This window comes from Labrus mixtus, chromosome 18 (assembly GCF_963584025.1).
Source record: "Labrus mixtus chromosome 18, fLabMix1.1, whole genome shotgun sequence".
Taxonomy (NCBI): domain Eukaryota; kingdom Metazoa; phylum Chordata; class Actinopteri; order Labriformes; family Labridae; genus Labrus; species Labrus mixtus.
This window is the reverse complement of record NC_083629.1, coordinates 4,833,678-4,855,410: the sequence shown is the minus strand read 5'-3', so window position 1 is coordinate 4,855,410 and position 21,733 is coordinate 4,833,678. Positions and strand designations below refer to the sequence as shown.

General features: G+C 42.0%; 1 protein-coding gene across 4 annotated transcripts in view; it reads left to right on the top strand.

The window, feature by feature from the left end:
• The window catches only part of myt1lb (myelin transcription factor 1-like, b), a 120,343-nt gene that overhangs the window by 59,136 nt on the left and 39,474 nt on the right, over window positions 1–21,733 (top strand). For 3 of the 4 annotated variants that reach the window (XM_061063300.1, XM_061063299.1, XM_061063301.1), the window contains exon 5: window positions 18,577–19,043. In XM_061063300.1, coding sequence (XP_060919283.1) covers window positions 18,577–19,043 — 467 coding nt within the window. Of the gene's footprint in view, window positions 1–18,576; window positions 19,044–21,733 lie in introns of those variants that run through there. The other variant, XM_061063302.1, reaches the window with a different exon arrangement.

The window sequence follows — 21,733 nt, the reverse complement described above, 5'->3', positions numbered from 1 at the left end:
GCTTGACCGATCCCCTTAAGCTGCAAAAACGATAGAAGTGTGATAAACAGACAAAAACAAACATATGTGTGTAAAAGAGGTTTTCTGTATATTTTCCTTTTGGGGTTATAATTTGAAGTTGAAAAAGTAATATATATATATTAAATTGCAACTGTCGCAGCAGAAGCTCAGTGTGTTGGGACTTGCCTGTTGAAGTCCTGGTACAGAGTCCGTAAACAGGGATGCTGGGGAGGGTCCAGTTAACCTCCAAAATACTGCGGCGTATGTTTTAAATTCAGAAGAATATTGTATCGGGGTTTGGGACCTATAGTGTTAATATCGTACTGTAACGCTTGATTCTCACATTTTGTGAATCATTGTATTTATTATTCATTAGTGTTAGATCTATACCCGAACAAACTAGGCGAAGGAATGACAGAAGAATGGGAAATATGAAGAGGTAAAACAAGACAAAAGGTGAGATGAGGTACCAATAAAAGCCTGTCGTCTCGTCCACCTGGCCTTACCTCTGAATACACATCTCTCTCTCTGAGCTGAAGCAAGAGAGGGCGTTCAGTTCACACAGGGCAGACTTAATAATTACTCTCACTTTGAACGCAATTTCCTGGCTGGGGGAAGTGATTGACAGATTGTATCCATGGTGTTGGGGGGGCCAACCACGCCCCCCGCCCCCCCCACCCCCACTGACTAAGGCAGAAATTAAAGAACAGCAGGAGCTAAATTACACCTTAGCAAAGACCTCTGGCAGGAGGACAGGAAGAAAGAATGATGAATGAGAAAAGGATCAGAACAGAAAGGTAGAGGGTGAGTCACGTGGGAGCATGGAGATGATTGGAGGAAAGACTTGGAAATACATTTGTACCACACACACACACACACACACACACGTGGATGCAGGTCGACACAAAAACAGAGGTAATGGCCCTGCAGTACTATTGGAGTGCAAAAGGAGACACTTAAATGCCATCTCTACAGTTGGGATGCTATTTACTCCCACACACACACACACACACACACACACACACACATCTCTGCTCTCTCTACTATGTCATCCTCTCAAAGCACTCAGACTGATATGAGAGCAGCAAGCAACCAGCAGAGTGGCACAATGAGTCTCAGGGTATCTACATGGGAAGAGATCAACAACAGCAGGAAGTGAACTAGAAGAGTGAAATTTGTGGTTTTTCCACATCCTAAGGCAAAAAACAACATGGACACCATCAATCGTGGTTGCTCTACAGAATCTGGTCTCTTATCAGTCCATTTTCATTATCTGGAGATTATCTGCTTTTTAAGATCAAATTGTCTATTAGGATAAGACTGAGCAGATGCTTTATGAGACTATAGTGACATGGCAACATGACATCCAAAATATGGCAATCTTGTGTCTGTCTTTAGTTACTCGTTGCATTTGTATTGGAGAGGAAGAGACCCTTGTTCATAATTAAGGAGGGACTTTTGAGGCTGGTTTTGTAAAGTTGACAGCCTGCAATGCTTTTTGCTCCTGCACTGTGCTTCATGCATTCATGGAGCAGAATTAAAGTAAGACCAATAAGATGTGTGTCAAAATGTGATTTTGCTCCAAATCTTCTTTTGTGATGATTCAAATGAGTGGATCAGGGGGGTGTTGAGCTGGTGTGACTTCTGGATCATCAGATGCCTTAGTTTTAAAAGCAGAGCTGAAGTCCACACAGGGGATCCTGACAAAGTCACCTAGGGAGTCCAGGTGCTGAAGTAGGAGGTGCAGCAGGCAGGCCAAAGCGTCCTCTGTGCTTCTTTTAGCCTTGTATGCAAATTGGAGGAGACCCAGTTGTGGGGCAACAACGGGCAGAATGGTATTCAGCAGCAGTTTATTATCAGGGATTATGGTAGAAGTTTGTAGAAGAGGGTAGGTGTGGTGTCAGTCCGTTAGGATTTGCACTTTAGCGTCCTATAGTTGACTCTGTTGCTTTGTTGTTCTTTATATGGCATGTGTTGCCTCAGGAGAACCCCCCGCAGTGGGACCGGAGATTGTCTCGTGCTGTGAGGTGCTTGTGTGAACAACCAGATCAGGAGGATTTCAGAGGGCAGTCCTTCTGGAATTCTCATGGACATTTTCAGGAGTGCGTAATATGTGAAAATGGCTTAAGTGGTTAATTTGGATATCTATGCAGTGAAGGGAGTTGCTGCTGCTGCCAAACCACTGGTGTCTGCTGTCTGATGCTCCTCTAAGTGTTTTCTGCTAAGACAGATAGTGTACTGGAGGTTTACCTCCATCTGAGTAAAGTGCCGGCAGCCCGGCTTCAAGGGGTCCTCGACCCGAGCCGAGCCTCAGAACAACCTCTTCACCTGGAGAGAGAGAGGCAAAGGGCAACACGGCGACACACACACACACACACACACACACACACACACACACACACACACACACACACACACACACACACATTCACACGTACATTCACACCCACAGTGGCTCTCTGAATGAGCACTGACACAAATGCAGACATACAAGCCACACACATCTCCTCAGCCCTCACACACACACAACCTACTTCACATGTAGAGCAGCATTCCCAGCTGAGTGCCTCTCTCCAACCTGGCAATTTGAGCGGAAGAGAATCCAGCTAAAGTACACAGGGCGACATGCTGATTTCACAACAGGGGGGCTGAATGGCTATACGGCCTCACTACAGCCCTCGTTACTGATCTGCCAAGATCCAACTCATCTATTTCAATAGCACTCCATCATTCACACGTGTGTGTGTGTGTGTGTGTGTGCATTTATACACCAGCTAGATTGCAGAATTCTCTTTTATTTTAACAATCTTGCTCTTGCTTTCTTGTCAAATCACGTTTGTGTAATGCAAAAAATATTTCCGTCAGGGCTAGTCAACGAAATGCTTGATATGGAAATGAGATCAAACTTATGGCTGTAACAATGATTGACTTTGGACAATTTGTAGCTTGATATGGAGATATTAGACTAAGTCAGAAGAGCCTGTCATTAAAACTCTTTTCTTTCTTAAAAGTTAACTTACCAACATTTGTTAGATCTTAGTTTGTTTGTAACTTAAACTTAAATGAAGATGAAGAATTATAGTCATTAAACATTTAGTAGTTAAGAGAAAAACAACCTGACCTAAAGGTAGCAGCAGCTCAGCTCCCAGGCCATGAAGCAACAACAATTACAAACAGACTTTTAACTTTAAACTGCTTTATTTAATGCTTTACAGTTTTTATTCAAAGGGTCTGTTTGTTTTGAAAAGCAGCCAACCTCTGCAGAGAATAAGGCTCTCTTAAAAAAGCTGGAGAGAAATGAACACGTAAGGTAACCTGAGCTACAAACTCAGCCTATAGTGCTTGAGGCAGCTCAGTACCCAGCCCCTAAAGAATTGTGGAAAAAAAACAAACCAGTTTAAATTAAAAACACGAGTCAGATGTGTTAGTGTTTTACTAGTTTTAGTCCTCTGGTTCTGTTTTTAAGAGGAGACATCTGCAGATATTCAGTTTGTGGTTAACCTTATGAAGAATGAAAAATGAAATAATCTTAAACTAAAAACTGAGTTAATGCAATCGCAGCAGCTCAGCTAGCAGCCTCCCCTGACATCCTGTGTCTGCTGGTTTGACACCTGAATTACTTGTTTTTCTTTTCTGTTTTTAATATCTTCAATTTAAAAAAAAAATACAGCCCAAACCATTTGTTAAAGACAACTCAAGCACGAGAACTCATGAACTTTATACATCAGTGTTGTAGTCAAGACCACACTAACAGAGACCAAGACATACCCGAGACCAGAGTGCTCAGAGACTGAGAAAAGACCAAGACACACTAACCGAGACCAAGTCAAGACCAAAGGCCAAAGCAGGGAGAGACTGAGACAAGACCAAGACCTAGACCATAAATATCAGTGAAAAATCATCATCATCAATCTTCTGTGCATTATTTGTCAAATAAATAAGACAAATACAATTGTGAATGAATCATAGTTATTTGTTCTTTTAAAAAGGTCTGTTTTCCTTCTAATCACAGTAATGATGTGAAATAATAGCCTATCAGTGGTGGTCTTGACAGGCCCGCCCAGTCTGAGACCGAGACAAGACCGAGTAAAAAAGCTTTAGATTCTGAGATGTGACCGAGACCTTCAAAAAGTGCTCTAGAGACCAAGATTCTGAGTACTACAACACTATTCTACATTGTGTTAAATATCAGTATCGACAAAGACAATATGAAAACGTTGTGATTACAGTCTGTGATATTTCCTTACTTTAAATACATGTGAAATACACCCACGCACATACAAAGTTAAATTCCTGCACAGAAACACACCTGCTCATACGCACAGTGCTATCTGACAGTGATATTTTTGGTGACATTTAGTTTCTAGGTTGCACAAGATGCTCGTATAAATGAATCATGAGTAAATCTGTGAGGTGTGAATAATAGATGGGAGGAGAGGTAAAAAACAAAGGAGTGCTGTTATTATTTGTTAATAAGACACTCTGGAGCATCACTAACTAGATCTCATTACCACAATACACGCAGGCATGTTCACCCACACACACACACGCTCTCCCACCTACATGCACACACACACACACACACACACACACACACACACACCTACATACTAAACACATTCAGAAGTCTCTCATCCTGCATGACTATTTTTACCTGTGAAGCCTGTCATTGCCTAGCACACTGTAATTACATCCCACACTCACACCAACCAGTGATTAGAAGCAATGATGGATGGGTTAACACTGTCACCCAAAGATGCCTAGGCGCAAAGCTAATTAAGCGACTATACATGTGTCATACGGCTGATACATGTGATAGCCCTCTCAGCCTCCTGCCATAACTGGAGCGAGTGCGATAAAGGTGGACGGCTTGTCTCCTGTTAATCAACAGATAAGAGATGATGAAGTTTCTCCGCTGTTGATTTATAGATCTTTGTTTGCTCAATCATAACTTAAAGACAGGCTTACAGATTGATGTTCCTTATGACGCATTTTGACTTAATTTTAGCCAAAGCATGGGACAAAATGTGATCTTAGCATTTAAGGTTTTTCAAGTTTTTTATTCTTGTATATTTCAGATAATACAACTTGTTACAAATATGAAGGGTTTCTTGTGCAACTTAAGGATTAATACTAGAATTAGCAGAAAAATAAAAATGTTCGACGTAGAGATGTGGTTGTTTAGTTGAATTAGCGGTTGAACGTCAACACCCTCACTAGAGTCAGCACCAGAATTACTTGTCGGCTAAGCAAATGATTACATTTCAGCAGTGCGTCGAAGCGTTAGTCCTTTGCACCTTTATTAAATTTGCCACCGATTCTCATTCTCCAGTATTTTCTTTGGTTCCTGTCTTGAAGAAGGTATCCACTGAATTATTTTTTGTACAGCTCTAGAGGTCGATCTCCGAGAGCACAGACCTCCATTTGTGGACTGACTGAAGCGATTATATTTTAGCTTTAGATTCCAGTCAAATGTTATAATCAAACTGCAACACAGCAGCCCACCACTAGTCAGGGTTTGTAGCCATAGACTGGCTGTAGCTCCCGGTTAATGGGCCTGCTCTCCCCGCTCTATTACCCGGATGTAAACAAGCACAGTGAACAAACAGCGTCTCACAGGAGCAGCGTGGTCTGACTGTTTTTTGATCCAGAACATTTAGATAAAAACGTGTGCAGGCTGCGTCAGTGGCATAACGATCAGAGCTATGCGTATAAGCACACAGTACATGTTTGAGTATTTCACACATAATTAACGCCCTGTTTTTTTGTCATGATTCTCTCTTAAATGATTGTAAAATATATATTTTTTATTTATTACCCTGAAGTGCGCTTTTGTTGAAGTTTTCTGCATGCACTGTTTTTCTTTTCTCTACCATAAAAAACAGCTTTATGGATTTCCTGTCATGTATGGATAAAAGTTCTCAGACTTAGTGTCTCTGCATGCATAGACAAAGTGTGGTGTTATTTGGACCAGGAGATGGGATGTGCATGTCTTATACATGCAAAGTGTGTGTGTGTGTGTGTGTGTGTGTGTGTGTGTGTGTGTGTGTGTGTGTGTGTGTGTGTGTGTGTGTAGACGTTGATATTGTGTTTATGATTGCCACTGCTGCTGCTGAGGCTGTGGGCTGAGTAATTGCCTGTCTTGGTAGAGAGATCGTGGTAGCAAGCTAAAAAGTCAAGTGCTCTCTTCCTGCTGTACACCTCATTTGGATTCAACATAGCTAGCTAGCAAGCTAACGCCAGCCTTGGGCCTGTATTATTCATAGCTTGACAGATAGCTCTCACTAAAAGCATTGGAAGTGGGCCAGGTGGTGATGGAGCGACAGGGGGAGGCGGCACTGCTGCTCCCCGCTCTCTGCCTGGCAGGAGGAGAGGATGTAGGACAAAAGTGAAGGAGAGGAACGTGGAGATAGAAGGGAGCAGCAGGGAGATGAGCCGTTTTAAGAGAAGCAGAAAAATGTGTGATTGGGAAAGGAATGTGAGTAAGAATATAGAGATAAAGAAAGTGAAGAGGTCAAGAGGGGACGGAGGGCGAAGAAGAAAATCAGAATGTGAAGTTGAAGAACAGCGTGCTACAAGACGTAAAAGCTCAGCTTACAATATAACAGAGATAGTCACCAAAGGATAAAAATGGAGAGAAGGCAGCAGCAGAAAGGAAAGAGCAAGTGAGTGAAACCATTTCAAATAGAGGAGAGGAGAAAGAGGCCTGGATAAAGAAGAGAAAAAAACAGGCAGCCATCCACCCCCGCCAAGCACAGCAACCCCTCTGCCTCCATGTGCAGAACCAGATAAGGTCGCATTAATCAAAATCTGCCACTTCCCCTTCCAAAAAAACACCGTCTATGCCATCAACCCCCCTCTGTGAAGTATCTGTCACCGAAACAGAAATTTCCATATTTAATGGGGAAAGCTTTATATCACAAAAAAAAGGCAGTGTGGGCTGAGGGTGAAGAGAACAGAGCCGGTTGGATCTGTCAGCTCTGTCATTAGCTGAAACAGTGCAGCAGCCTCGAGGTTTCATTTCACTTTGGCTCTGACACCATTGTTATCATTTCAACAATATGATGAGGCTGGACTGAGATTGGTCCTTGTCTTGTAAAGCTACAGTCACTTGTGTGATAATAGTTTATTAAAATGTTACAGTACCAGCTACTCTTCATTTCAGGCACTTTTTTTTTTAGCAAATTAAACGTCATAGTAGTGTTTTTCTACAGCAACGAAACCTTAAACACCATAGTTCCAGTTTTTTTCTAAATGTTCTTCTGGGTCTGTGACTAAGGTTTTCAAAGTCTTTGGTACTTCAATACTTATGAATACCACATTTTGTAAAACACAATCTCTGTTACCGCCCTTTCTTTTAAGATATATTTTTGGGCTTTTACGCCTTACAGTGTATCAGACAACAGTGAATAGAGTTAATACAAATCATCTCAACCTGTAGGAAGCAAAAACAAGTCAGACGCACATTAAAGCCATTGAACCCTGTTGTGCAACTACTGGAGAAAAATATTTTGTACCCTGTATACATTTAAACCCCCCCAATATGTAAATAGAGCCCAAGTTTTAAAGACTGGAGTAACCCTTTAAAACACATTTTGAAATCATTTCAACATCAGGGCTTTTAAATTTACAGTGACACACACATGTGACTCCCCTCATCCTGCCTTCCTCTCTGATGCCATTTGTTTATTTTTTCCCTTTGTAATATTCCCTCTCATGGCCTCCTGTTCATATTATGACAAGACCGCAAACTACCTTTCCAACATCAGCTGGCGTTAGATAAACAGGTGGTGTTTACGCTTTTTTTTTCATCCTTTTCTTTTTTTTAACTGTCTCCCCGAGGAAAGACATCAAAGGGAATAACAGATCATGTGCGGTGAGTGCAGAGCGTGCCAGGGGGACTTGGGCATGAGGGGTGGGGGGGTGGGGGAGAGGGGGGGTTGATGTTGGGGGTGGGTGAGGGGGAGATTTGCAGCTGCTTAGGGCCAGCTACAGGCCCGGGCACATCCTGACCTCTAACCCCCTGAACCCCCACAAGCCCTCTGCCATCCCAATCTCCACCCTCCCACCCCTCGGCCAGCCCCCCCCCCCCCCCCCCTCAGAGAAGCTGCCAACAAAATTACATCACTGTCAAAAAGTGTCCTCCTCTTCTTGGTAGATGGAGCCTGGTTAACATGACGCAGACTGGGAATCACAATGTAACACGGGCACTTTGGCCCGCGAGCAGAGTTAAAGCTGGAAACACTTCACATTTTTGTTGTTGTGAACAAATCCCACAAAACGACCAAAATGTTTTCAATGTTATTAAAAAAAGTCAAATTAATTTCCTAATACTAGTATCTCTATTTATCATTTCATTAACAGACAGGGGGGTATCATACATTTTTTCTTTTGCTATTTTAAGCAGGAGATGCTCACGTTCTTTTCATCTGAATAACAGATAATAACAAAAGTGGCCAAATTAATGAAAATTAAATATCAAGTCACCCAGCAGTGCAACAGCACCTTTGTTTGGACTATTTTTGAGTCAACATGGGATAATAAATTCCTTGGGATGAACACTTTTTAAAGATCTCGTCTTGGACTTTCTGTGAAGAACATTCATTTTGTGTCCGTATAGCTGTGAAACTTAGCTGTGGAGATTGTCGAGAAAACAAAACAAAACAAAAACTTTCAGCAGCTCCTTTCTGACACAGACCCGTTGGCAGAGGCTACAGGAATTAAAAACGACGATATTGAAACAATCGTTTGTGTCGGTAATGGTCTGGTTTGCTTTTGTATCTCATACTGAGGTGTCAGTTTGAATTTCTGTCTGTTTTACAACCAGATAAAAAAAAAACTCCTCACAGGAGCCGAGAGGAAGTTGTGGTGGGACTATGTCTGACATTTTATTAAAATATTTAGCAAGTCAAGGACACATTGGACTTTATGGCTTTTCTAGTCTTGTGACTACTCAAAGCGCTTTAACACCGCAGGTCACACCTCCACATTCACACACTGATGGTAGAGGCTGCTGAGTAAAGAGACCAATAGTATTCATTAATAACATTCATACACATTCACACGCCGCGACCAGGCAGCTTGAGCAACTTGAGGTTAGGTGTCTTGCCCAAGGACACATCGGACATGTGGCTGTAGATGCTAGGGATCAACCCCCGACCTTCAGGGTTGAGGGACGATCGACTCTACCACTGATCTGCCATGTATTCCAGCCATGTAAGTGATTCTCAAAGATGATAATTCAGGAACAAACACTTAATGAAAGAAGCAAGTCTTCACCTCAGTTTTCTATATCAGCTCATCCAAATAAACAAACGGCTTCCACTGTGGCTAGCATAGAAGAATGGACGAGCTGAAGTTAGGAGATCTTTTTCCAAAATGGCTGCTGGGCAGCTAACTAGCTGGCCCGTGTATGTGTGTGTGTGTGTATGTGTGTGTGTGTGTGTGTGTGTGTGTGTGTGTGTGTGTGTGTGTGTGTGTGTGTGTGTGTGTGTGTGTGTGTGTGTGTGTGTGTGCTCCTCTGAGTTGCAGTGATTGATTGAAGTCATTACGCTGGTGGAGAGACTCCTTACCTGGCTAATCCAGGAGTGATTTAGCTGCAGGATGACAGATAGCTACATTTACACCCCCAGAATCTGCTGCCAGATGAGCTTTACTGCTCAGGCCCTCCACCACCAAATTATACAGGATGGCTCGTAGGATACACATTTTAATATTCTACCAGATCCATCTTACAACCCATATCTTAGACAACGGTGCAAGAAGTCTCCAAACACACATTCTTAATGCATTTAGAGGAGGTTTAGTCAGACAAAACATAACAGATATGGGTGGATTATTATCATAATTAACTAATCTTTAAATTGTTTGTCCATCCAGTCCAATACCCTGAAATCAAAGATAGGTGCTGAAGTGTGTTATAAGACAATAAAGACAGAAAAATCTGAAGATTATGAAGTTTGAGTCTCCATGTGGTTACAATTTTCCTTGAAATTACCCAAAGCGATAAAATAAACTATTCAAACATAAACATATGTAAATATAGTAGAAGCAGTCTCAGAGTTTGAAAAGTTAATCTGATGCAGAAGTGCCTGAAATGTGCATTTTAAATGTGATTTTTAATGTCCAGCTGGGGGCGACTCTATAGGTTGCAAGAAGAAAGTGAGATTTAGAAGACTATGCAATGAGGCTCTTCCTCACTAGATGAATTACTGTTAACTTTTCAGCATGAGTTTATGGTCTCAATACTGGTATAAAGTCTTCTTTAATACAGCATGATTTTGCTTTTGTTCATCATGTTTTCATCATGAGTCAAATAGTAAAAAAAAAAAAAAAAAGCAGGTTATAGTTGATGGCGTTGCTACCGCTGCAACATAGCATAGTGCTTTGTTTGTTTTACAAATAGACACTCTGATGAGATATCACATATTTGGTAAGGAACAAATTGTATGACGCTTTTGTTGTGCAAGCCAAAACAACTCATGCACATTGCTAAACAAGCTAGCACTATCATTAGCTGATTATTACAGTCATTCGCTAGCCCCTTACTCCTCTCCAGCTCCACCTTCTCATCTGAATGTGGTATTTTCTTGCCTCAAGAAATGAAGTATCCAAATGCAAAACTCAAGGCTTAAGAAGAAGAGTCCTGAATCAAATAGGTTGCTGATTGATTTTCTGCTTGATGTCCAATCATCACATCAGCTGTACCCCTATGTAACTATAAAGATATCCTTCATCCTTATTATTATTATATTACAGAGTCTGTGAAAGAGTTTAAGAATCTCTTCTGGTTGAAAAAAAAAAAAAATCCAGCATCTCTGCAGCCCTGAACTGTCTCACACCCTCTTTAAAGCTCTGTTCCCCGTCATCTCAAGCGCTTGATATAGGGGCAGAATTAGCATAGAAACAAACAGTGAGGTGACGTTTGCAGGCATGTGGACAAAAGGAGCTAAACGGGAGCAGCTGAGGCCACCGACAGGCTCGGGCAGCGAGGACAGAACGTAGGGAGATGCTGCTAATTGCTTTAGCCAAAGCACAAGCTCATCATTTATGTTGAGGCTGACGGGCTTAGTGTGAGTATTTGACTTAAGTTGATACCGGCCCTATTAGTTAAAGAGGAGTAGCAACAGAGCTCATTGAAGCAGTAAGCCCAGCAACATGTCTGTTTTATCCTGATGCCTCTTAGCCGCTTCACCAGTGCACTGACATGTGAACTGAGACGGTATCATCGAGAAATAGTGAATTTATGATGTTACCGCTTTGTTAGAATATGCAAACACACAAGTAAAACTTTATTCTTAAATGATGATTTTAATATAAAGACGTAAATCCAAGTGGACACATACATCACACACTTAATGTTTTACTGACACTGAGGATTATTTTGACACCACAACTTTGAAGTGGTATTTTGTGAGTTTAAGGACAAACTGTGTGTGTGTGTGTGTGTGTGTGTGTGTGTGTGTGTGTGTGTGTGTGTGTGTGTGTGTGTGTGTGTGTGTGTGTGTGTGTGTGTGTGTGTGTGTGTGTGTGTGTGTGTGTGTGTGTGTGTGTGTGTGTGTGTGTGTGTGTGTGTGGGAATAGCAGCTGATATGAGTGCTGGAGCCTGAGACGCCAGAAAACGCCCCAAATTGCAGCGTCTGCCATGCGCTGAGCCTCCTGCACCAAGACACTGTCTTTTGTTCTCCCCCTGCAAGCGGGAGAAGCTTGACAGCTCTGAAATGATCCTCTCCTCTCTTACACACACACACACACACACACACACACACACACACACACACACACACACACACACAGAACCACACACATGAACACACACATCTTTTTCTTGTCACCTACTTTACTATACATTCCCCAGTTTTGTGTGCGCCCAAAAGAAGAACATATGCACATTCTTCTGTCTGTCTCGCCTCCTATAGCCTTTATTATTCCTCCCCACTGTCTCTAATTTTTCCCTCACTGGCTGGCTGCGAGGATGGCGAATCCCTCATGGATTTCTGGAGGGTATCACCATGGAGACGGGGCTCTGCCACACGTGTCTATAGATCCTCCTGCTGGATAGGGGGCACAGCCAGAGGTGGTGCATTCCCTCCATTTCTACTGCGAGAGAAAGAGAGACAACAAAGAGCCGAGGGTTGAGGGAGAAAGGGAAAAAAATGAATGGGAAAGAGGGGGGAAAGTGTTGGAAATATAGAGAGAAACTGTTGTTAGAGAGGAATTATCTGTGATATTATGTGGACGTGATGCCACAAGGAAAAGGAGCAGATGAGGTTGTGATGGGTGAGGGAGAGAATATGAGGTTTAAAAAAGGAGGGGATGATGTGAGAGAGAGGCAAAAGGAAGAGGTAACAACCGCCCCATCTCTGCGTCAGGGAGACAAATAGCGTGTGATGCTAATGACTGGCTAAAGCTTTTGCCCCCGCTGAGAACAGCCGCTAATATGACTGCTAATAAAGGCGCCGTGGTACGCTGTCGCATTCCAGCAGTCGCTCAACTGTCGCCCGAAATTAGCCAAACAGGAGCTCTCCTCCTCCTCCTGCAGCTCCTCACATTAAACCTCCAAAAACAGGGCTCTCTCTCTGTTCCGTCTCCAGGAGGGGTTTCTTTCTGCATTAAAGGACCACTTGTTCACACTATAATAGAATTTGTTCCATTTTTATAATGCAGAGGATGCCCACTCCATAAAATATGAAGTGGTCTTTTTGTGATCTGAAGCTCTTTTTCTTCTTCTGATTGCTACTTCTCAAACCACACACTCCTCTTGAAGGATTTTGTGAATCTGCCAGGGGACAAAGCGAGGGAAACTTAGAATGGTACATCATCTTCTCTCTTCTCTCTGCACAATTTCTGCAAAATTTATTTTATTTTTATTTTTTTGATCTAAATGCCACAAAAATTATTTCTGGATTTCTAATTGCCAAGCTCGGTGAGTGGGATGCACTGCACTGCGATGACGAACGTTGCAGCCAAGGTCACACAGCGACGGAGCCAGGGAACGTGGGATGGAGGAGATGGAAGCTTCCTGCGGCTTAGTCATCCCGGAGCTCAGGAGCGAACGGGGCAAACACACCTCTCACACTGTCACAGCAACCTGACAACGCCTCTTAACACCAGCATGATTGAAAGTCATTTACATAAGATGCTCTGCGGTGTATTTCCATGACACAGGAGCTTTTAGACGGAGCAGAATATTTGTTCCCCATGTAGGCGGAACTTTTAGTTAAGTCAGGTTGAAAAGCCCCGTCCCTTACTGTTTTCAAAAGGCCTCTTTGTTTTAGTACAATCCTGACCTCAAATCACAAAGTGCACTTGACTCCTTTTAAAGACACAATGAAAAATAGACAACTCAACATTTATTTTTTTGCTTTCCATTAGCTAATGTTGCAAAGCAATTATGGAAATTCAACAACTTTTTGAAAAGTGGTTCAAGCCATGGTCACAACAAAAGGGGAGTTGTGGTATTTTTGAACGTGGTCCATTTTTTCACCTGATTTGGAGTTTTAATTAAGTAAGTTTTGGAAATGTTCCAATTGCTTGCCTAAGCTGGCAGCTGTAAGATGTTTTTAAAAGGCTAAAACACTATACCTGGATGTTCTGAAAGTCCCTGTTTTTGGCACTTTTGTGTGTCAGATTGTAACGACTGGTATCAGACAACTTTGAGGCACCTTTGGATAGGATGCAGCGGGCACTAAGTGTTGCTTTGTTGCACCACCCAACAGCTTATCTGACCTGCGCCGAGCTGAGCACAGAGCTAACTTGACTCTGCGACAACAACCGGGCGCATCCAATAGGAGGGCAGATCAGATCACAACAAACGGTGTCCCTCTCTCCTGAGCTCTATAACACAAATCTAAAGGCCTACCAGGACATCGGCAAGAAAGCTCTAGTTTGAATAGATATGTTAAACAGTTTGGACATACCAGGTGTGTTGTCTTACAGTCGTTATAGAGCTGAAACTCCTGGATGACCCTAAACTTCATAAACTTCACTTCATAACTTCATAACCGATGGACGTGATGATGTGCACGACCCAACTCTGCGCCGTACCCCGCTGCTAGCACGACCCACACCGTATTCTATGTGAAAGTCCCTTTAAGGAGGATTTCTATCAGGGTGTGACCTCTTTGTTTAGGTATTGTGTTGTTTCTGGTATAAATGATGAGCTTGAATCTAACAAAAAAAAAGTGTAATACACAATAACAAAAATACACAAGAAGAATAAGGCAGGAATAGATCTGCAACTCCTGTGTTTTGTCTGGTAAGTTACTGACAACTTTCAAACACTTCTAATACAAATTCCAGCTAGTCAGTGGAATCAGTAGTATTTTTAAAGGACATACTGTGGTCACTGTATTTGACCTATAGGAATATTTTGCAGCAGTTACAGCTGTGTAGTGGCTGCTGTCTCAGGTGAACAAGTAGAGAAGAATCAAAACATGTTAAGAGTGCTTTGATTAAACATAAAATAATTCTCCTTCATCGTCTCTCAGCCATTGATGAACCACAACAGCAAAAGTTGTCATAAGACTGCTTTATAGTTAAGGTAAAAGTTAGAGAGGCAGGGTCCAGATGACAGGAGGGTGGGTGAGGGTCTGTATCTGCCATTCCCACTCTCCGTCTCCCTCCCTCCACCCCTGCTCCCCCCCCCTCACTTCCTCCCACTCACCTATCCTCCTCCTGCCAGCCCGCCTGCCTTGGCAGCAGCTAACCTGCTGGGACCGGCGCTTGATTTATTTGGAGAGGTCCCTGGAACGGAGGGGCCAGGATGAGTGGCATTTTAATGTGCTTTTGAGATGTTTGGTCACAAGCGCTATTGATCACAGTGCCGCAGCGCACACCCCTCCCTCGCTCACTGTCCCGCAGACCCTCGCGCTGCCCTGGGGGAGAGGTCTGGCTGTCAGGCAGGGAATGAGTTTCCATGTGGGTTTAGATTAATGAAATGAGGCCCCTGTTTGCAGGGGGTGCAGGGGGTCAGACCATTAAGGGATCCCTGGGCTGGGTAAGATTGAGCCTGCCAGCTGACTGGACCCTGGCTGACTGATGGACGTCCAGGACTGCAAAGAGAGAGAGGGAGAGAGTGAGAGCTGGATGGATAGGATATTGAACTGTGGGACTCACTGAGTTGAACAACAGGAACAAAGGGAAGAAAAGTTTGTCAGACTACAGTCCACCTTCCTACAATACAGCCTACCACTGAGATAAGCCCATAGATCCCACAATAACACCATAAAGAAGACCTGGCATTATGCCCACATTGCTTTTTCACAATTTCAAATGGGGGTATTTCAGGGTGATCAAATATCAAATATCCCAAAAAAGAGATGAAGGGTATTCAGGCGAAGGTATATTCTTTCAAGGTTCGGTCATTTTTTACAGTCTGACTTGTAACTTGAGTCTCAAAAATGAAGTTGATGTTAAGTGACAACATCCACGACTCGATCACGACTCGATCGTTAGCTGCAATCAGATGCAGATTTCTGTTTATAGACATTTTCTGAAAAGCTGAATCGATCGTTCTAGGAATGTACTTTACTCAATCAGTTCTGTGTCTTTTCCTCGCTCTATATGGACTATTTGCATGCTAAACAAAGCCTGTTTGATGACACTCCATCAAATGTACAACCAGAACACGTCCACCATGGAATTTGCAAGTATCTGTTCAAAGATGTTGTCCTGAGTCACTCAACTGCCCTAATTTGAGATTGTAAACACCATGCTGGAGTTCCTTCAAGTAATGGGTGACATGTAAGACGTCAGTGTGAAGTTAACAAACCAGTCTAACAGCATCATTTCTTCCTAAACAAAAATAATGATCCTTTATGGTTTTATATGTTCCTGAACATCGCAGGGAAGTTTGGTTAGCTGATGACTTATTTTTCTTCGTCTCTGATTTAACTAACTGCTGGTGAGTAACACTACGCCATGCACCTCTGCTATCCTTTCCACTCCCAGAATTTACACAGATGTCAAAAGGTGGAACAAGATACACCCGACACCTACCTTTTACACAGAATGATTTTTGAACTATTTTTGCCTTGAGCAGGCTGTGTGACAAAAAAAAAGCTTATTTACAAACAACCACCATTTTTTTCAGTCTTGCACACAGCCTTGTGCCTTTCATTCACATCAGGTCTTACTCTAAGCAGCGCCGAGCTGGGGAAACATCCAGAGGTTGTAAAAATAGGAGCCAGGGATATTTCACAGCCGAGTGAACATGCCCAAAGCGTGTTTAGCTCTCTTACACTCCAGCGTGGATGGGGGGGGGGGGGGGGGGGGGTTTATTTGATGGCCAAAACACTCAGCAGAACTCATCATAATTCTGACTGTGGGTGCTTTGGTTCAAATGTGCCAAATGTGTGCACGGAGTCACACAAAAACACACACATGTGTAAAAACAGAAGTCGACATTGCATTGGGGGGCAGGTAGCAGCTCGGGGCTCCCAGTGGTTTGATGAGAGAAATGGATTAAACCCCCTGTGATCAATAGCCTGAGCGAATACACAGATTATCAGATTATCAGATTAGGATCTGTCCCCCTGCTGCCGAGGGGAGTCTGAGAATACATTAAAATCGAGGCGCCGGGGCAAGATTCAATTAATCAGGCTACAGGTTGTCTTTTCCCCTCTTACAGTCAATTCCAGACAAGCCTCTGTGTTCTGCTGCGCTCAGTTCACGTCAGAACAAGGGCATATCAGTCTGAAACAAAGTGTTTGGGGAGCACGCTCAGTGATTTACCTGAAGAACAAACGGATGTTACCTGAATATAAATGAATATGAAATTAAACGGTTAAATCTCTTTGTTTGATACAAAGATAGAGACTGTATCTCTTTGTAACCGAATGAAATGGAGCATTGTGTAGATGCTCAATAGTTAGTTAGTATAATTTTCTTGGGTTTCCCTTCATAAAGTCAACAACTCCAATCGTCAGTTGAGAAAATCCGAAGTCTATTTGCATGTTTTTGTTTTCTATTCTCCATTATACATAAATGTGCAGAGGAACCAGTCTGTAAATGTCTTAAAATGAAGCTTGGGTCTCTAATGCTGAGGATTTTATTGACAGACGAATGATCAAAATAGGATTGAACCTCTCTGAAACAAACAGTCCCCAAAAGCTGAAACTGAAAAAGTCAATATTTCTTTAAGAAGTCATTGTTTGGTCCACACTCTTCTTTTAAAAGACACAGGAAGTCATGAGGGGAATAAAGTCAGCTGCTGCCATCTAAAGTGTATGGGATAAGGGATAGGCTTCATTATTCCCTTAGTTTTATCTGATTGGTCTATTATCTCCTCCTTTCCCAAACAAAACTGAATACAGCTGTCTCAGGTTGAAAAAAAAAAAGCTTTATATGATTTAATTTGAAAGTCTTGACTGGAGGCATGCACAAGCAAGCCGTGCTGGCACTGACTCTAACTTTCTTGGTGACTAAAATACTTCATCCTGTTACATAATAACACGATGGTGACCCCATCGGAAACAAGAAAAAAGTAACAACCTGGAGAAGTTTTAATTTCCCACTGAGCCTTTTCTACAAGATTGGTGTGGTGCCGAGCTGCAATTTTGTCATTTCTTATTCTGTCTGTTTTGTACTGAATATTCTGAGGGCCAGATTCATAAAGGATCATACAGCTTTTGCTAACATTTAAGCTGTGCAAATGGGACAAACATACACTGTGTAATTCACAAAGCACACACACAAAGGGTTAAATGCAGCCCTGAATGCACTGCAGAGCGAACAGAGACTCTGTGCACTATTGCTGTTTGTGCATATTTAAATGATCCATTGTGCAGTATTGGCCTCTTCCGATGCAAATCGGCCTCATTGGTTAAAAGTGTCTCATTTACATACACATTGCTAACAACCATGGGCAGTTAGAGTGAAAAAAAAGTGAAAAACATCATCTGCATGTGTGTGTACAGGCAACTGAAACTGAATGTATTATGATGGAGTTGAAGCTGATAAATAATGAGCACTAGTTGATTACACTGGCTTGTAGCATTATTCCTTCTGCAGAATTTTGCAAATGGCAACGATGCTACCCAGCAGTCCAATCACAGGGCTTCCAATTTTTTGATTGGGTGCATGTCCTGCTACGTAAGCTGGCTTCTCTGTAGGTAAAAAACCGACATGAACATACGACGTAGATTCAAAGCAGAAGTAGCAGAAGTATAAATCAGGCTTAAAGGTGCAGGTAGCTTCTCCCCACATTCAGACCTAAAACAAGAGCACACTACAGAGATTTGGATATTTTTGTTCCTTAATATCATTCTGGCTATATTCTTTGGGAATTAGAACTTCAGATTGAGTAACTAGCGGGAGCATATAATGTGTAATTACTGGAGCCATTAGTGGCCACAATCCATTCTCAGTGAATCAGGCCCTGAGTCTGGTACAGCTCTATAATATTCTCAGAAACAGAAAGCATGCTTTACTTAAGGGGTACAAGTAAGGGTCCATGTCCGTGTTCCATTGGCGTTTTGAACACTATTCTTTTTGGTTGTTGTTTAAAAACATCAGCGCCGTTAGCATTTATTTATTTATATATTATTATTTATGCATCTTGTCTCTCCTCTGCAGTGTGTACGGCTGCCCTCTGGCCAAGAAGAGAAAAAGTCTTGACAGACAAACCCTAGAAACTTCACCCAAGAGGAGCACCTACCTAGATGACATGGACAACTCCACCATGGAGGAGTGCTACGAGACAGACGGAACTGAGGAGATGGACGACAGGGAAGAAGAGGAGGAGGAAGGAGCAGTAGAAGAGGAGGAGGAGGAGGGAGAAGTGGAGGAGGAGGAAGAAGAAGAGGAGGTTGAAGGTTATATGGACTACAACGAAGAGCAAATGGAGCATGAAGAAGGGGAGGTGGAAAGAGGGGACAGAGAGGACGAGGAAGAGGAGGAAGAAGAAGAGGTAGAAGTGGAGCAAGAAGAGGAGGAGGAGGGTGAGGAGGAGAGGGTGGAAGAAGCAGAGGACGAGGAGGATGCTGTGGAGGAGGTAGACTATGAAGATGGAGAGGATGACGGAGAGCAGAGTCAAGGGCAAGGTGAGAGTCCTCTATCATCATTTTGTTATTAAGATAAATCTACTAAACATACTCGTTTACAAAAAGTTCATATCAAATTCAGGAGAAATGCATATATGCCTTCTAGCTGAGATATTAGCATTGTCATTTGGGTGTTGACAAGTTTTCGGCTAAACCGGAAGCTGTTTAGGCTGACTTGGCTGTGTCTAAAGGTTGAAAAATTAACCTACTACTGACTGTATTGGCCTGAATATAAGACGATCCCGGCGATAAGATCCCCCCCTTTTTAAGTCAAATTATTATTATTATTTTTTTTTTGCGGATGAAATGGCGTGTTGTTTTATAAGGTTAGTCGTTTTTTCTTCATCTTAAAGATTAGGGGGTGGGGGTAGGGACTTGTAGCTTTTATATTTAGTTTAGATAAGAGACAAGAATGAGTCTTCCAATGTAATTCTCCCCTAAAAATGAAATAGATATTTATGAAGTACAGTTGGTGGTGACGTTCAGGACATGACGATGTTTTGCTGCTACTCTTATATGATGGCTAAAACCACTACAGTCCTCCTCTGCTTTTATCCTACTTAATTGCTTTAAAGTTCTGTGCACAAAATCTTTGTCAGAAAATTAAATCATATAAGACACTTAAATAATTCTACATTCTCAAACCCGGGGCCATGATTATTATTCCAACCTGCAGAAAGACTATTGAGAAACTCATTTTAAATAATAAAATTATCTTAATTTGTACCTCGACTCTAAAGGAATATTAGAGAGGTAAACAGCTAAAGAACGACTCTATTTTTTATTTTCCTGCACATTATGCTAAAATAAACCAGTTTTTGGATATATCATTTAAGAGGAACTTCTGCACCAAACATACCACCCCGACCTTCGACATGCCCAAAACCAGATTTGGCAGGTTTTTCTCCACCACCCCTGCATCACAATTGGACCTGACAGTCCCTTCAAGTCCAATTAAGAGTGAGGCTGTGAGTGAGGAGTGTGTTAACCCTGTTTGGCGCGTAGCTCTACCCTCCTACAGTGTTGATGTGGCATCTCAGCTGCCATGCTCCTATATTCTTGTAAGATGTGAAAACATCTCTACAGACAAGAGGTGTTGGTTAGAGCCCACAGCCGAGGCCTGACCCTTACCACTGACACACCTTCTCTTGAGCCTGTCATCCTCCCCTCTTTCTATTCCTAGCAGTCATTGTATATATTGTTATTGTAAGTGCTCCAAACATGAAATAGATGATGTATTTTTCCTCCAAGTCATTAAATCATAGAGTCTATAATCTTTTAGTTTGCTTAGTTTGGATTGGTTTGTTGTATATTTAGTTTTGTTCTGGTATTTTGACGTGTTGTCTAGGTTATGTTCTCACTATTTAAATTAAATTTGGTATGTTGTGAAATTGTCTCTTTGTTTATGTATTTTTGGATGGGTTGTCTGTATTTGTTTTGTTTTTTTTGTTTATAATTTGGTTGCATTGTTGGTATTTAGTTGTGTTGTCTGTACTTGGTTGCATTGTCTGTGTTTGTTTGTGTTGTATATTTTTGGTTGCGTTTACTGTATTTGGTTTGGGCATGTTTTTTTGTTTTTTTTAGCTGTGTTGACTTTCCTGTGTTTCATTGTTAGTTTGAAGTTTTCATGTCTGTATCTGGTTTTGTTGCATTCATTTGGTATTGTTGTCTGTTTATAGTTTTGTATCTGTATTTGGTTTCTTTCGTTTGTATTTTGTTGCGTTCTTAGTATTTGGTTTCATTGAGTGCTTTTGGTTTTGTTAGTAAAAGGTTTTTGTTGGCTTTTATTGGTTTGTCTGTTGTTTTCAGTGTTTTTTCTAAAAAAAGAACAAAAAGGAAAGAAAAATGGATCATACTGATGAAGATGTTTTCCCAATTTGCTAATATCTTGTCTTTTTGCCTTTTTTGCAATTTTCTAAAACTCTAAGCCTTGACCTCCCAGGGGACACCTTACCGTTATGAGCAGCATTTAAATCTGCAGGATTTTTGGGAAAAAAGCAGAAAAATCTTTCCATATGGATCATTATCAGGCTTCCTATTTGCCCCAAGACAGCAATACTGCGTGGTCACTTGGCAGATTCCAATCTCCTCCATGTAATAGAGGTGACATTTGGGAGCTTCTCTGTGTTTCCCAGTGGCATGCACATCTCTATTGCTAATCCAAAGCCAATTCAGGGCAGCGCCAGTCCCTCTGTTCCCGCCTTAATCTGTTTCGCTTCCGTATCCCTTTTGTGTACCTTGATTGCTCTTCAAATTACTTCCTTGTGCCACGTTTCATACCATCAAAAATTAAACCCCTGGTGCAGGAGGTTTCTGTAAGAAGCCTTCCTCTGTCAAAATATGTGCCTGGTCATTCGTGACTGTTTCCTCTTCCCGCTCTAAAGCCCTCGCCCCCCCGCCCCCCCAAGCACCGATAAAGCATTGCTCTCATTAGCTTTGAGTGTGTGTAGCTTTGTGTCAGTGTGAGGGGTTTTCTAAGAAGGATGTTTGATTACAATCAGATTCTTTTATTTATTTAATATTCCTGTGCTTTTGTGTATTTAATCTTTTACTTTTAAAACAGTCATGTTCACCTTGACATGTTTATTGTGATTAAATCACTGAATCTGGTTTTAATTCAAATATAAACACCAATAACTATGCCAGGTTTTTAAATATTATTATGTCTTATGATTTGCTCATTTCTCACC